The sequence below is a fragment of the Gracilinanus agilis genome, chromosome 3 (genome assembly GCF_016433145.1).
Source record: "Gracilinanus agilis isolate LMUSP501 chromosome 3, AgileGrace, whole genome shotgun sequence".
Taxonomy (NCBI): Eukaryota; Metazoa; Chordata; class Mammalia; order Didelphimorphia; family Didelphidae; genus Gracilinanus; species Gracilinanus agilis.
Genome location: NC_058132.1, coordinates 226,681,560 through 226,697,676, shown reverse-complemented (window position 1 = coordinate 226,697,676; position 16,117 = coordinate 226,681,560). Strand labels below are relative to the sequence as shown.

Here is a 16,117-nt window from a genome sequence, read left to right as displayed (position 1 = left end):
TTCATAAATAAACATTTTTTTAAAAAGCCTTTACCTTCCATTTTAGAATCAATACCGTGTATTGGTTCCAAGGCAGAAGAGTGGTAAGAACTAGGCAATGGGGGTTAAGTGACTTGCCCAAGGTCACACAGCTAAGAAGTGTCTAAGGCCAGATTTGAACCTAGGACCTCCCATCTCTAATGTTATTTTTTCTTTCTTCTTCTAGGATGCCCTTCAGTTTTGCCTCTTTACATTCCTGGTTTACGGTTCTCTCTTTTGTTTCTTTGGTGGGGCTTGCCTTTGCAGATTCAAGTTTTTCTATTCTGCTCATTTTTTGCTCTGCAGGACATAGATTTTGCTCTCATAGTTTTCATTTTGCTTTTAAACTATTCAAGTATAGCAGATTGTGGTTCCATGTTCTCCTCAAATTCCATAAGCTCCTGTCTCATCAAGTAGAAGACCACTTTCCATTACAGTGCAGTACTTATTCATAGATGCCTGAACTTATTACTAGATCTGCAGGCCTTATTTCCTTTTGTTGTTATTATTTTTCATACTGATTTATCTGGTTTTTTTCAAGGTCTTTAAGTTTTCTTCTTCCTGAAGTCTCTGGTATTTTCAAACATTTCCCCTACATCCCTTATTTTCCTTATCATTCATTTCCTGACTCCTTCCCTTATAAGTGTTGTTTCCTTGGGGATGGATCACAGAGCATCTCAGCCTCTTCCCACACTAGGCAATTCATAGTTAATCAGTCTAGGATTCTAGGCAACTAACTTTTGGGTGGTCAAAACTGGCCTTAGTTGGATATGGTTCTTTTTCCCCCAGGACTGGTGAAGTTCTACACAGTCCTCCATGGGCACGTTAACCTGTCCTGATGACTTGCCCCATTCCCTTTGTTCCTCAGTTATCTAGCCTAGCACTGGCATTTCCGAGTTTTACAGCACTGTGCTTCTAGGCTGCAGCCCCTAACAGGGTTTTGTTCCTGAAGGATTTGGCTAAACTGGCTCTGGAGGCCTGAGCAAACTTCCTCAGCCTGGATCTACAGTGTTCATAGCACTGGAATTAGGGAGGAGGTACCAGAGTATAGGGGTGATTTTTGATGTAGTCCTGTTTAAAAAACCCCAATAACAACAGACATTTTGAACAACATAATGCTAGCATGTAAGCCAAAGTTCCATTTTTACAATCTAGCTCCATTGGCTATTAAGCTCAACTGTTAGCTCTTAAGAGCATAGGCTGCTTACTTTTTTTTTTGTAGCTCTAATGTCTTATACACAGTCTAGCTAATAATAAGTGTTTAAGAAATGCCTATTGATTAATTAAAAGCATTAAAATTTCTTGATTTTTTCAAGATCTCAATCAATTTTAAAACAATTTTTGATGACTTAAAAAATCAGTTATATCTCTGGGCAACCACTTAAAAAACACTGAATTTACTGTTTTCTCAAAATCTGATTTAGTGAGGCAAAGGGAAAGAGAGAAGCCCTTCTATCTCAGCAAGACCAAGGAGTTAGAGAACTGACAGTTGCAACACAGTGGGCCCCAGCCAAAAGGGAGCTTGATAGCATCCCGAAGTGGAGGCAGCGGAGAAAGCGGATCCAATTGCCCATCTGTGTACTGAGTCCCCGGAGGTGCCCTCGCTGGCAAGGGGACCCAGGGAACCTCGCAGCACAGCAAAGGGGGTTAAGCTGAAAATAGCTGCTGAAGCCCAAAGATGATGCCCTACAAACTGCCTATCATTTTCTGCCTCTACGGTTGTTTGGTACAGATTCATCCCTTTGAATGGCAAGACCTAGATCCAATGAAGCATATAGAGTCAACAGGGTGGTATCATAAAATACAAAACCTAATGAGTGCTGTGTTCGGCAACAAATATCAGATCCCTAAAGGAAAAGGGTCTTACTCCGTGGGATGCACAGACTTGATGTTTGATTTCACTGTTAAGGGCAGCTTACTGCGTCTCTATTATCCTTCCAAAGATGATGAACCTGAAAGCACTCTATGGATCCCCGATAAAGAATATTTTATGGGTCTTACTAATTTTCTTGGAATGCACAGGATCATGGGCAAATTCCTCGCCTTATACTATGGTTCGGTGACAACTCCTGCAAGTTGGAATGCCCCTTTGAAGATTGGTGAAAAATACCCATTGGTTATTTTTTCTCATGGACTTGGAGCATTCAGGACAATTTCTCTGCTATTGCGGTTGAACTGGCATCTCATGGGTTTATAGTTGCTGCTGTTGAACACAGAGATCAATCGGCATCAGCAACTTTTTACTTTAAAGATGAATTTGCTGTCAAAGCAGATAATAAGTCCTGGCTTCCTTGGTTCACAGAATGTGGAATACCTTCTACCCAATGAACAGGTACTTCAAAGAGCAGAAGAATGCTCTAAAGCTCTTAATTTGATTCTTGATATTAATGGTGGAAAAACAGTGGAGAATGTCTTGGATTCCACATTTGACTTGAACCAACTAAAGGATACAATTGATAAAAATAAAATAGCAGTAATGGGACATTCCTTTGGTGGAGCCACAGTTATTCAGTCTCTTAGTGAAGACGACAGATTCCAATGTGGCATTGCCCTGGATGCATGGATGATTCCCTTAAGTGAAGAGTTGTACTGTAGAGTTCCCCAGCCTCTCTTCTTTATCAACTCTGAAAATATCCTGAGAATGAAAAAATTCTACTTACCTGATAAAGAAAGGAAAATGATCACAATCAAGGGATCAGTCCATCAGAACTTTCCTGATTTTACTTTTGTGACTGGTAGGATACTTGCGTACATGTTCTCTTTAAGAGGACATATTGATTCGAATTTAGTCATTGATCTGAGCAACAAAGCTTCATTGGCTTTCTTGCAAAAGCATTTAGGTCTTCAGAGAAATTTTAATCAATGGGACCCTTTAACTGAAGGTGAAGATATAAACCTCATTCGAGATAGCAATGCTGCCTCAATTACATATCTTTCTGAGTACCTGGAATAAAGAAATGTGCAGTGTCGACCAACCCATTTTTTAAAAAACTAAATTATGTTTCATTGAGACCATAGTTGTTTATTTTTAACTATTGCCCATGTACTTTTGAAAATATAGACTATGCTATATATCATCGGTTAAAGTGGCTGAGGTTTATTATGCTTAAATTCAAAGGATTTAAATGTATAAAATCATAGTAGCCTGTATTTTTATTATTCTCACCTTTTAGAAATATTAATGTTTACAAAACAAAGGTTTCTACATCAGCATTTTTTTCTGATGAAGGGCTTGGGGGGGGGAGCCCCTCTACAAAAATAATGAGTATATACCATTCTTGTTTATGAAGAAAAAAGAGGGGGAGGGATGGGAATGGAGGGTGGTATTCACACTTCCTTTTACATTTCAATTATGAGCACTAAATACTTTTGATCCAAGGATCACGGAAAAAGTGCTATCGTGGGTACCCCAGGTAGTACTATCATTACCGCCAAACTAATGACCATCTGACACTTAACAGCCCAGAGGAGGAATATGAAAAAATAGGGAGAAAGGCAGCTAGATAGAGTATGCAGCCAAAAAAAATAAAATAAATAAAGCACATTCCATTTTCTGAGCAAAGGGTTCCATAATGGAAAAAGACTTAACAAGGAAATGTCTTTCAGGATGATTGTATATATTCAAGAATTCTAAGAAAATAAAGTTTTCCTAGTTTTCTTTTCAAACTAAAAATTACACTAGATACCAGATCCTTACCAGAAGATTGCTCTTTTGGGATATTAACCAAATAGCTTCACTTTCACACCAGTATTTCTTAAGGATATTCTCATCCCAATTAGATAGAAAAAACCTAATAAGACTGAAGGAGATGAGGAATGTAGGAAAAGAAAAATAAATACATAGGATCATCAAAACAGAAGGAATCTTGGACATCTTATAGTCCAACCTGCTCTTTTTAAAAGGTAATCCAACCTTTAAAAGGTCCAGGAAATAAAGATAGCCATTGGTTGGGAATGGCTTAAACAGGAATGAATTGGAATATGAATTATGAAAGAATGAATGGTGACTACAGAGAAGCATGAGAAAAGACATAAATGAACTGATGCAAACATGAGGAATCAGAAAAACACATATGACAACTATAAAAATGAAAAAAACAACAGCAAAAGTGATATGAAATTTAAATCTCAAAGATTGGCCCCCTACAATAATATGAGAAGCCACCTTCCCCTCTGACACCTTGGAGAGTACAGGTTTGGCACATAGAAGAAGCCAACTTGCAGTGTATTGCTCAACTTTCTTTACTTTCTTTTTTTTTTAAAGGGGGGATACATGGAGAAATGTAGGTGATGTAAAAACAAAAAATATCAATAAAAATCCATTTTTTCAAAATGAAAAAAAATCTGATTTAGTTTTGGAAAAATACATGGGGAATACTTCCACTAAAATCTTCCAATGCCTTGTGGTGATACAACAGAGTCCATAGGTTCTCAAAGATTATCCTAGTAAAATACAAACTCCAGCAGGTCCTACCAAACTGAAAAAATGCTTTGCATATAGGCTTCACAACAGACTTTAATTCTGATGACTAAGAATCACACTAGCTAAGTGTGGAGAAGCGTATCATTGAGTTGGCTATTTTAACTATAGAAATTTTCAAAGACCATTTACTATCTTAAAGAGGAATTACAATTTGCACTGGTGGAAGAAACAGCCTTGGTGCTGAAATTAAAAATTTCTGATGTACTGAAGTGGGAAAATGATTCAGTAAAATATTCAGATCTTATTCTATACCCCTTCCCCCAAAATTAGCAATAGCTTCAGCCACCAAAATCCAGATTGTAATTAAATTTAGTCATTCCTTCTATAAAAGCCTCCAAATTTTTACTTAAAGGGTAACAGACTGAGAGACACTACACACCAAAATCAATTTTCTAAGTCAATCTTAATTCTGGAAGAAAAAATAAAATTATGCGTGGTCAAAATTATACTCTAGGGCCCCATCTACTGGATCACTCACATTTTCTTATTAGACCTTTTCCCAATCTTCATTAGGCTTTAAAGGGATTTTGATTTATCTTATTGATTCAAATCCAGGTTAAAATAAAACAGAACTATATCTACAATAAATTCTGAAATGGGTTCAATATTCATTTTCTTTGGAAAGATTAATCCTGCCTCATATCATCAATCTTCCTTCCTCAGAGGGAATTAATAAGAGATTTCTATTAAATAAATAAATGATTATACTTCAAAAATCCTGCTTAAAAAAAACCAATAACAACAGACATTTTGAACAACATAAAGCTAGCACGTAACCCCAAGTTCCATTTTTACAATCTAGCTCCATTGGCTATTAAGCTCAACTGTTAGCTCTTCAAGAGCAAAGGCTGCTTACTTTTTTTTTTTTTTTTGTAGCTCTAATGTCTTATGCAAAGTCTAGCTAATAATAAGTGTTTAAGAAATGCCTGTTGATTAATTAAAAGCATTAAAATGTCTTGAATTTGATTTTCATATAAAATATGATAAAGTCTCCCATATAAAGGTGTGTATATATATATATATATATGTATATGTATATATATATATATAACATGTAAAAAAAAAGAGTTAATTCCCAATTTTTGAATGAGGTCACCAACTCTTAAATATATTATAAGCAGAAAGGCAACCAAAGGAAGAGTCAAGAAGCAGCATGTATCAGTCAAGCTGAACCACCACTTCCACCTTATCTACCATTCTCCTCTCAGCTCAGGAATAACAATACCTCCTTGACCACTGACCTAGCTTCCAGCCTAGGCCTCAGGGCCATCACGGAAGGATGCAATGACTTTGGAGATAGAGTCTAAAACCTTCGTCACCACCACTGCCACTGCCACCAACAGCTAACTGCTTCCTTGAGCCTTCATAGTGGTACCACCCCTAGACAACCAGTATTGCCTCAACAGAATCATTCCAGGAAGCAATCTTCATGTAGATGCAGCCCGGTAACTGCAACCACAGCTTCTGAAGACCAAGAAAATAAAGTTCTTACCTCCAGAGTTTTTGGCAGTCAAATGACTCACTATTCAGAAATTAATAGGTTTTTTTAAACCCTTACCTTCTGTCTTGGAGCCAATACAAAGGCTCCAAGGCAGAAGAGTGGTAAGGGTAGGCAATGGGGGTCAGTCAAGTGACTTGCCCAGAATTATACAGCTGGGAAGTGTCTGAGGCCAGATTTGAACCTAGGACCTCCTGCCTCTAGGCCTGGCTCTCAATTCACTGAGCTACCCAGCTGCCCCTAAATAATATGTTTTTAACAGCAGAAATGACATTAAAGAAGCTGCTATACCATCTGCTTTGCTATTGTACCCTAAGAACCATGAGACCCTACCATCAAATTTGCAGCAAAATCCTCTTTGCCCTGACTATCTTACATTATTATCTGAATCCTCCAAGTTTAACACAGTGCTTTGAACATATTAAGTACTTAATAAATGTCTTCCCCTTTTTCATTTATTCAAGTTATTTACTACTATTATTATTTATACAATGAGTAAATGGTATCAAACAGTGACTGCTAAGTTATAGAGATTGCAATTTATAGCAATGAAGGAAATACTTACATTGGCTAAACCACAGATCCTTGAAGAATTAAAGCATTATTACCCCAAACTCAGAAGAATTTAAAATGTAGGTGACCCAAAGGACAGAAATGTATGATGGAAAATGAGAGGTAGTCTGTAACTTATTACAAAAAAAGATCTGCTTTCAAGAAATGGCATAAAAGACATCAAGGATAATAAAGTAATTCTTCAGGAATACACTATCATAGATTGTGGCACCCAAGGTATATTCTAATCTTGAAAGTATTATTGATGTATTAATATTGTAACCTATGTGCTCTTTTACCAGATTCATCGTTATAGTAGTTCTTGATCATTGTATTTAATTGATGATACTCTTATTAATTCTGATGATTGTAATGCAAGGTTGCTAACAGAAGCCTTTTGCTTCTGCAATTTCAAACTGTCAAACTTCGGCATTGGCCTGTGCTTATTTTGTCTTGGGGAAATTTGGACCTATCTGATTTCTCTGGACCTCTCCCTGATCTCTCCATTACATCCCTGCTATTTCCCCTGAATTTCCCTTTGGGCTCTGGGAGGAAGGGTGGGCTTGATGATTGAACATTGTGGGTTTAGTTTCTGTAGGCAAGTAGGGCATCCTAAAACAAGTTACCCCTAATTTAGTGATTTGATAAATACTTTACTTCAAAGGCAGTCAAACCTTCCTGACTGGGAGAGCCGGACTCTCTCAGTCTAACCCTCTCCTGCGACCCATCCCCCAACACCAGCCTTCTCCCTAGCAGCAGTTAGAAAACCTAAACTTTTTTCCCTCTGACTTAAATAAATCCCCTTTGTTACCTATACAAGTCTCTGGTGAATCATTGTATCAAAGATTAAGGCAAGGGCTGAAGAGGGAAGGAATTATTTTCTTTTTATTTCTTGAGGGAACCAAAGGCATCCATCTTGGCAGGAAGTATCTACCAGAGAATTCCTGCAGCCATCAGTTTCACTGGCAGGGAGGAGCCCTTTTGTCTCCTCCCTCAAGGGACTTTAGACACTAACGAGAAACCCCAGCCTTGATCTAAACATTTCTGTCTGGCTCAAATTCCTCTTGTATCTAAGAGGTACCTTCCCTGCCTGAAGGATCAAGCCTATCTCCCCCAGTATCCTCTGTCTCTAGCCTCAGTGAATAAGCCTGTTTAAGCTTCCCTCCTGTATACTCCCTGTCATTCCCCTGCCTTCCTATATACCACCTCATCCTTCCCTACACTCAGCTATCTCCTTCATTCCCCTTCCAAATCACCTCATCACCTTTATCCCTCCTTTAACCAAAATTACCCACTTCTTTATAACACCACTCTCCAAACCTACAGTCCAAAGGTCAGGAGAATTCCTGGGCAGGACGGTAGTTGCCACAGGGTCCTAGCTGCTACCTTGACAACCAGATTCCCTTCCAGGTCTCATGTTTGATTAACCTCCTCCTCTTTGATCAGGGGTCAGCAACGTATGGCTCTTTCTACAGGAGCCATAAAGTCAATTTTTTTTCAGGCATTGTTACAGGAGCTCACACTGTGAGCACTGTATGGCTCTCACGAAATTACATTTTTAAAAATGTGGCGTTTATGGCTCTCATGGCCAAAAAGGTTGCCAACCCCTGTCTTTGATCTTATGGTTGTAATTGAGCCAATGTTAAATAATATGCCATGTCATATGTTCATTAGCTACATCCCATTCCCCATTCCTTGATTCTCCAATAAAAGATTGGGGACACGTGTAACTCTCTCTCTCTCTTCCACCATCAGAGGAGGTGGCATGCTGGATCCCATGTTCTTAAAGCCTTTGTCTCTTGAGTCTTTCTTCCTTTGTTGTGTTACCTCTCTCTCTCTCTATCCCCTTAACCCATTTTTCCTCTGTTTCTAACTCTCCTTCTCAGGTGTCCACCCACAAATATATTAATTTGTGGCTGTAGGCAGTCACATACATTAAATAGTAAGACCAAAAAGAGGGGCTCCTATTTGTTTGGTTCATCTTCTATAGGAAATTTATGGAAAGAGATGGACAAGAACTTCCTAGGATAAGAAGTCATGGAGGAATTATAACCTTTACAAAAAGGAATATCCTTTCCATGCCATTATTAAGCAAACTTCTTTTCTTTTGTTAAATGTTATGTTATTTAACAATAGTGTGCAAAGAAGACTCAGCAATGGGAGAACAGATAGCCTCAATGTTATCAATAAATAGGAGAATTTCTCTACTAAGAGTATGGGGGGAAATAAAGATGTAGAAATTTGGGGAAAAGAGAAAAAGGTTTAAAATAATCATTGTGGCACCTGAGATAGCCAATCACAGAACATTAAAAGAATTGTTGTGCAATAGTGTGGATTTTAAAATTAATATTCAATATCTCCAAAGTATAATATTTATAGAGATTAATTAATATTTAACTAGAGAGCTAGAGAACACAGGGAATGCTCCCCACTCACTTCACATGGAAGAGAGAGCTAGGGCAACAAAGACCAGTCAGCACTCAATTCACGTGGAAGAGAAAGCTAGAGGGGTGTTACCCAAAATTTATATACAATCATGAAAAAGATGCAAGTAAACAGAAAGGAAGAGGAATTTTGGGTAATACAGAAAGGAAGTATGGGTAATGTAGTTTTAGGGATTCAAGATTTTCCAACTATACAATAGTGTGGTTGAGATTTTAAAAAAATAATGTCGTAGTAGATCGCATAAATAGTTGTGGTTTCCTCTGGCATACTGGGAATAGGAGTATGTTGTGAAGACAACCCAGGTTTGGAGTTTGCCAAGACATGATTAGCAACAAAATAAAACAGCAAGGGATACAATAGGGGAAAATAGTGTATAGATAAAGTGATCAACCAAAGGACCAATAATACAAAGGCAAAAAAGTAAGTAAAAGCATCAATCATGAACTGGAAATAGAGGAAGAGAAGTCATGGTTAAGAAAATAAGAAAAGTGTTCTGCATATAATACTCAATGATTACTTCTGAATAATAAGAACACCACTAGGGTTTAAAGCAGTAATGGTGAACCTTTTAGAAATGGAGTGCCATCCCTACCCCCATACCACCTCCCAGACCAAGTGCCGTGCCCACCCTCCCACCCAGAGTCCACATGCTGTGTCTCTCCCCACCACTGAGTGCCAGACATGCCCTGTGCCCCCTTTACCCCACACAGAGGAGGGAGGAAGCGCTCCTACTGGGATGCTGGATGGTGGGGTAGATCAAGTAAAGAATGTCCTCTTTGAGTGTAGAGAGAAGGAGGGGAGTGGTCCAAGCACTCTGCTCCCCTCCAGCTCTGCCGCCTGTGGGCTGCCCACCTTCCCCCATGTGCTCCCAATGACTGCTGGGCAGAGGGGCAGGGGTGTGTGAAAAAATGTCCTCAGGCACAGTGGAGAGGGGGAGGGGAGCCACTCTGACAGTCTTTCTGCCTTTCTAATAATGATCTTGGCTGGGGGGGGAGTTCTGGGGGGGAATAGGGGATGACAGCCAAGTGCTCACAGAGAGCACTCTGCATGCCATCTTTAACACTCATGCCACAGATTCTCCATCACTAGTTTAGAGAATAGAAGGCAAATGAAACTAGGAGCCTACTTTTAGTATACAAAACAATCTACTAAGGTAAGATCCATTCACTACATCTAAATTCTATAAAAATTCAAAATCTTTCCCTCTCCTTTTTTTTCTGGGCTGGCTTCATGCTGTACAGATATCTAATATTCTATCACATTTGAATTATCATCACATTTTCCTTTTAAAAGAGCTTTTGCATTGGCTTTCATGCGTAATAAAAATCCATGCCTCAATAACTGTAAAAAGTAATTTTACTTACTCCACCCATTGTAATTCCATGAATAAATGCAACATAAGGCTTCTGATAAGTACCTACAACAAATATGACTATAATTAATTTTAATATTTAAAAGCTTCAGTTTTTTGCAAAAATGTATATTAACATACTTAAAGCACAAATATTTTCAATAGTAATATAAATGAAGAAAATTAGAATAGCAATCAACAAGAGTGGTTTGAAAAATATGGAAATCAGTTAATCCATATTACTTCATGAAAAAAATAATTAGTACATAATTCACTGTTCTTTCTGCTAAATATCTACTTAGTTTCTGAAAGGTCAACATACAATGGAAACTTTTTTGTGATGGATTGAAGAACTATGACTACTATTTACTTTCTCTATAGGTGAACGGTATTCTTTTTCTATCTATGCTTATTGAATTGAATTCTATAAAACATTTTACCTGCATATGTATGTTTCATCAGATCAAGATGTGTACATGTATGCAGCTTCTTCATATGTCAAAATAGGAATAATGATCTTATACTTAGTAAAGCTCCAAGAACTATAGAAATATAAATTATTCCTATTTCTCATGAATAGTCCTCAGTTTTTACAGGCTGTTTGCACAATCCAGCTAAATATACAGTTATTAACAATTCTCAATGCAGTATAGTAAGACAGATACTTCCAAGAGAACAAATTAATCTTTTAATAAAATACTAGCCAATGCACAATAAGGATTTATTCAATATTATATAATGACTTAATTTTTAAAATTAGACATGCACCTTATTTATCAATTCTGCTTTATGACAATACATAGCACACATACCAATAGCACGGTTCAGAGCATACTCTTCTTTGAAGAAGTCCTGAGTCCATTTCTCTTTTGCCTTACCTGCCTCTGCTATGGCTGGAAAAAGAAAAAGAAAAAGAAAAAGAAAAAGAAAAAGAAAATCTCAAATAGAATAAGGTGAAAAAAAAACTCTAAAAGGACCATCAATACACTTTTTTTTTTAAACCCTTGTTCTTCGGTGTATTTTCTCATAGGTGGAAGAGTGGTAAGCGTGGGCAATGGGGGTCAAGTGACTTGCCCAGGGTCACACAGCTGGAAGTGGCTGAGGCCGGGTTTGAACCTAGGACCTCCTGTCTCTAGGCCTGACTCTCACTCCACTGAGCTACCCAGCTGCCCCCATCAATACACTTTTAAAAACTAGAAGATGTCTTAAAATATCTATCTGTACCTCATCACTTTATAAAGAAACTGTAAAGGATCACAGGATTTGGAGATGAAATGATCCTTAATCATTTATCATTTCAGAGGTAAGGAAAATGAGGAGCCAAGAAAGTAACTGAACCGCCCATGGACAGTAAGTTACAAAGGTCTATTTCAAATCCAGGTCCTCTGAATCCAAATCCACTACTTTTAATCACTATGCCATATCACTTCCAAATAAATAGTGCTAGTTAGGATAAATCATTTGCCCAAAATTACACAGATAATCAGTAGCAGAGACAGGACTAGAATTAGGTCTGTGAACTTCCAGTCCAGTGATCTTTCCACTACATCTTGCAGCTCTCATCTCTGAATCTATTTTCTTTTTTAAACTGTATTCATTTTTTTTTCAAATTCTGTAACTTCTCCCACTAGGAATCTTTTGTTTCCTATAGGGTCTCATCTCCATGCAACCTTTAGTGCTGAAATCAAAGACACCTACGTTTTCAACTATCCCACCCCTCTCTCTAAATCCTATAACAATATTATACTGAGGTATGACACCTGAAATTCAATATATTTTAAAATTCTGACTATGAGGAAAAAATTATCTAGGAAATAGTTGGTATTATGTTTATAACCTAAGGAGGTTATAGGTAGGAAATAAGGACTGGTCTGTATAAAAATATTCAGATAGTAACATTATTTGTGATAGCAAAAAGACAGAAACAACTACTGGAGAATATCTAATTAAATTGTAGGAAGCAATTGTTAAAATAATTAACATAATTGTTAAAATAATTAAAAAATAAAGAGTATTTTTACATGTAAGGAATGAAAAATTCAAAGAATTATGGGAAGAAATGCAAAATAATCAAAATGAAGAAAGCAAAGCTAAAAGAATTACATACTTGCTACAAAGGTAAAAGTGTTAAAACAACAATAAGACTTGTTGATTACAATGGACACAAATGGTGCTTCCTTATTAAGATTAGTATACAGGTTTTATTCTTCTATCAACCAAAAACAAAAATGAATCATCACAAACACAATTTGCAATCAGTTTTATGTGTTGTCTTACTTCTTTTATTATATTTGTTTTGTTAAGATAAAATTCATCACTTGGAAAAGTAAAATTATTGGTTGTTCATATGTTTCTAGTTAATCCTCTAGAATTTATTTCTGTCTTGTTTCAAATATTCCAATTCTTGATTTAAAATTAAATTTGATATCTGCTTCTTTCATCTCACCTCTTTGTGATCAATCTGCAAACATTTTATCCATCAGTTCCCTTTTGAGTCAATCCCTGTTACTGCTTCCTTTCTATTAAAAAAATGGTTCTGATTCTGAATAAAAGTCCTGTTGAAACAAGCAATTTGTGTCCTCTAAAGGTTTGTCTTTATTATAGTAATTCCCAAATTAGTATATAGATACAATGTGACATCAAAACACAAATGGCATACTTCTTAAATATAGGGATTTCTTTTTCAATGTACAAGAAAAAAATAAGTGGTCAAAATATCAAAGAGAATTTTAAGGGGAAAAATAAAAGGCAACTTGCCAGATTTTAAATATAAAAATTCAGAAATAGAACCCAAAAATCTGTAGTTTGTGCTTGAAAACCCAAGATTATGATGATGCCTCATATTTATAGACTATTTCAAGTTTACAAAGGTCTTTCTCCATAACAATCCTATAAAAAAGGACTTACAAAAAATTCCCATTCCCACTTTGTACCTGAGGGAAGTTAAATGGCTCACCTTTATGTTTCACATTATGTTTTAATAAAAATTTTAAGGAAAACTTGATAGCAGCATGACAAAAGATGAGTTTAAGCCCTTTCCTCTAACCACATATTATTTTTTAAAAACCTAACTGATCGGGGGCAGCTGGGTAGCTCAGTGGATTGAGAGCCAGGCCTAGAGACGGGAGGTCCTAGGTTCAAATCTGGCCTCAGACACTTCCCAGCTGTGTGACCCTGGGCAAGTCACTTGACCCCCATTGCCTACCCTTACCACTCTTCTGCCTTGGAGCCAATACACAGTATTGACTCCAAGACGGAAGGTAAGGGTTTAAAAAAAAAAAAAAAAAAACCTAACTGATCAATGATCCAATAATTTTTGAACATTCAAAATCTGACATAGGCTCTATTATTCCTTCTTTATGCCAAATGAGGAAAATAATAATTTTTTATCAAGCAAATAAGATATCACTAGAAACAAAATATAGTTCTATTTTTTAATAGTACAAGAAAACAACAATGGACCCAGAATAAAAATGAAAGGAAAGAGTAAATATATTTAAGGTACACATATGTAATAAGAAGTTGATATTCAGAATCTATAAGAAACTTTTAGAACTTTTAAGAAAAATGTCTGTTCTCCTCTGGAGAAGTGCTCAAAATATGTCAATATACCACTAGGAGGCATATAATCCAAGGAGGTCAAAGACATAGGGAAAGTCCAAAATAAACAAATTTACTTATATTTTTACATTTTGTAGTAGCAAATAACTGGAAGCAAAACAAGCTCCCGTCGACTAGGGAATGGCTGAAAAAATTGCTCTGTGTGAATTTAAAAATATAGTTATGCCATAAGAAACAATTAATAAGAATTCAGAGAAATTTGGTAAGACAAATACAGAACAAAATAAACAGAACTATTTATATGATAAGTACAATTCTGTCAAAGAAAAGAACCCTGAAAAATATCAGAGTCTATAAATGTAGTGACCAATTGTGACTTCAAAAGATTGTTGAAACATACCTACTTCTCAAAAGAGAAGTGTCTTCTGACATTGCCATCACCATGGCACAGGTTCTCATCACCTCATACCTGGACAATTATAATAGTTTGCTGGTTGGTCCCTGCCACAAATCTGTTCCTACTCCAGTTCATCCTCCATTCACTTATCAAATTAATCTTGCTAAAACATGTCACTCCCCTATTCAGTAAACCCCAAGGATTTCCTATCACCTCCAGGTGATTAAAATATAAAATCTTCTGTTTAGTGTTTATAATCTGCCCCTCTCCTGTCTTCTTATACCTTACTCCCATATGATCTGTTAACAATGCCCTCCTTGATGTTCTTCTTACAAGATACTCCACCTCTCAACTTGCATTTTCAATTGTTGTCCCCCATACCTGGAATTCTCTCCCCTTCATTTTTATCTCCTTGCTTCCTTGGCTTCCTCCAAGTCCTAGCTAAAAATCCCACCTTCTATTGGAAGCCTTTCCTGATTCTCCTAAATGGTATTGCCTTCCTTAGGTCGAATAATATTTCCAATTTGCTATTAATATTATATATACACACATTTGTGTGTGTGTGTGTGTGTGTGTGTAAAATTTGTACCTAGATGTTTTCATGTTGTCTCCTCTATTAGTCTGTAAGCTCCTTGAAATCAAGGACTGGTTTTTTTGTTTTGTTTTGTTTTGTTTTTGCCACTCTTTGTATCCCTAAGGTTTAGCAAAGAACCAGAAATATAACAGATGCTTAATAAATGCTTGTTGACATCTACATATGATAATAAAAATGTCTGTATGGAACCCTATTCTGAAATTTGGTATTTTATCCTATTTGAACTGGATATCAGATTTGAAGGATCCTAGAAAAGAAATCAGTCTCATAGCCTCACTGATTAGGGCAAGCACTAGGTCTATAAAGGAGCAGACTACTCTCAGGAAAGAGGGGTAGTGACTGAATATGGATGCTCCAGTTTAGTAAAAATAGATTTAATAGAGTAACAAAGAAATATATATGGAATATTTCAACATATAAATTATAATCAACTATTTTTTTCCTACTGCAGTACTCTACAACATCCAAATCTGAGAGCTTGCTTGCCACATCTGTCAGTATCTATCGCCACTAGTTGGCAATATTGCATTATATCAGCTTCTCTGATCTCAGGAAAAAACTTTAGTTAACACATTGGGGAAGTTTGGTAAGGTGGGTCTTTATGAAGACCACAGAATAATTATCACAGAGAATTTTTTAAATATTTTTGTAATATTGCTTAAAAGTAATCAATTCTAAGCCAAATCTGAACTTCATGAAAGTGGAGAAGTATAAATAAAGAAATTCATTACATATATAAGTTCAAAATAATTTATGGTATTATATAAGTATTTTGTTGAATCAAAAATGTATGGCTGATCTCATTTTTCAGTATGAGTTAAGATTTCAGATATGATTCTGTTTTATATGATTAATTTTAGGTTTAACTACATCTATCCATACCAAATATGATCTTATTTAAACAAAAAAAAAAGACACCATAACTGAATGTTAATTAGCAAATATTAAATCCTTACCACCATGGTTCCCAAACTGTGTTCACAAGGATGGCGTAGAGTATTTTAAATTTTCAAGGGAAACACAGTGATACTCAATATCTGTCAGACACCTTAAAAACTACCTTGTGGTAGTTCGCAGATACAACATTAGATCCAGCTAAATGTTCTCAGTGACATTCTCAATATGTTGTGGTTTACTTGGAATTTCAGCTATGCCAGTAGCTTCTTAAGCCCTAGAAAGCTGGGTCTTCATCAGTTGTTATAAAAAAAAAAGTACCT

General features: G+C 36.4%; 2 protein-coding genes across 2 annotated transcripts in view; one reads left to right on the top strand and one right to left on the bottom strand.

Moving 5' to 3' along the window:
• The window catches only part of HIBCH (3-hydroxyisobutyryl-CoA hydrolase), a 94,926-nt gene that overhangs the window by 54,570 nt on the left and 24,239 nt on the right, over window positions 1-16,117 (bottom strand). The window contains exons 5-6 of the mRNA XM_044669698.1: window positions 11,160-11,240; window positions 10,361-10,413 (exon numbers count right to left, since the gene is read on the bottom strand). Coding sequence (XP_044525633.1) covers window positions 10,361-10,413; window positions 11,160-11,240 — 134 coding nt within the window. The remainder of the gene's footprint in view (window positions 1-10,360; window positions 10,414-11,159; window positions 11,241-16,117) is intronic.
• Window positions 1,697-3,001, top strand: LOC123242157 (platelet-activating factor acetylhydrolase-like). The gene is given in 3 exon segments (XM_044669697.1): window positions 1,697-2,168; window positions 2,171-2,306; window positions 2,308-3,001. Coding segments are annotated over 3 exon segments (1,272 nt in total). The 3' UTR covers window positions 2,972-3,001.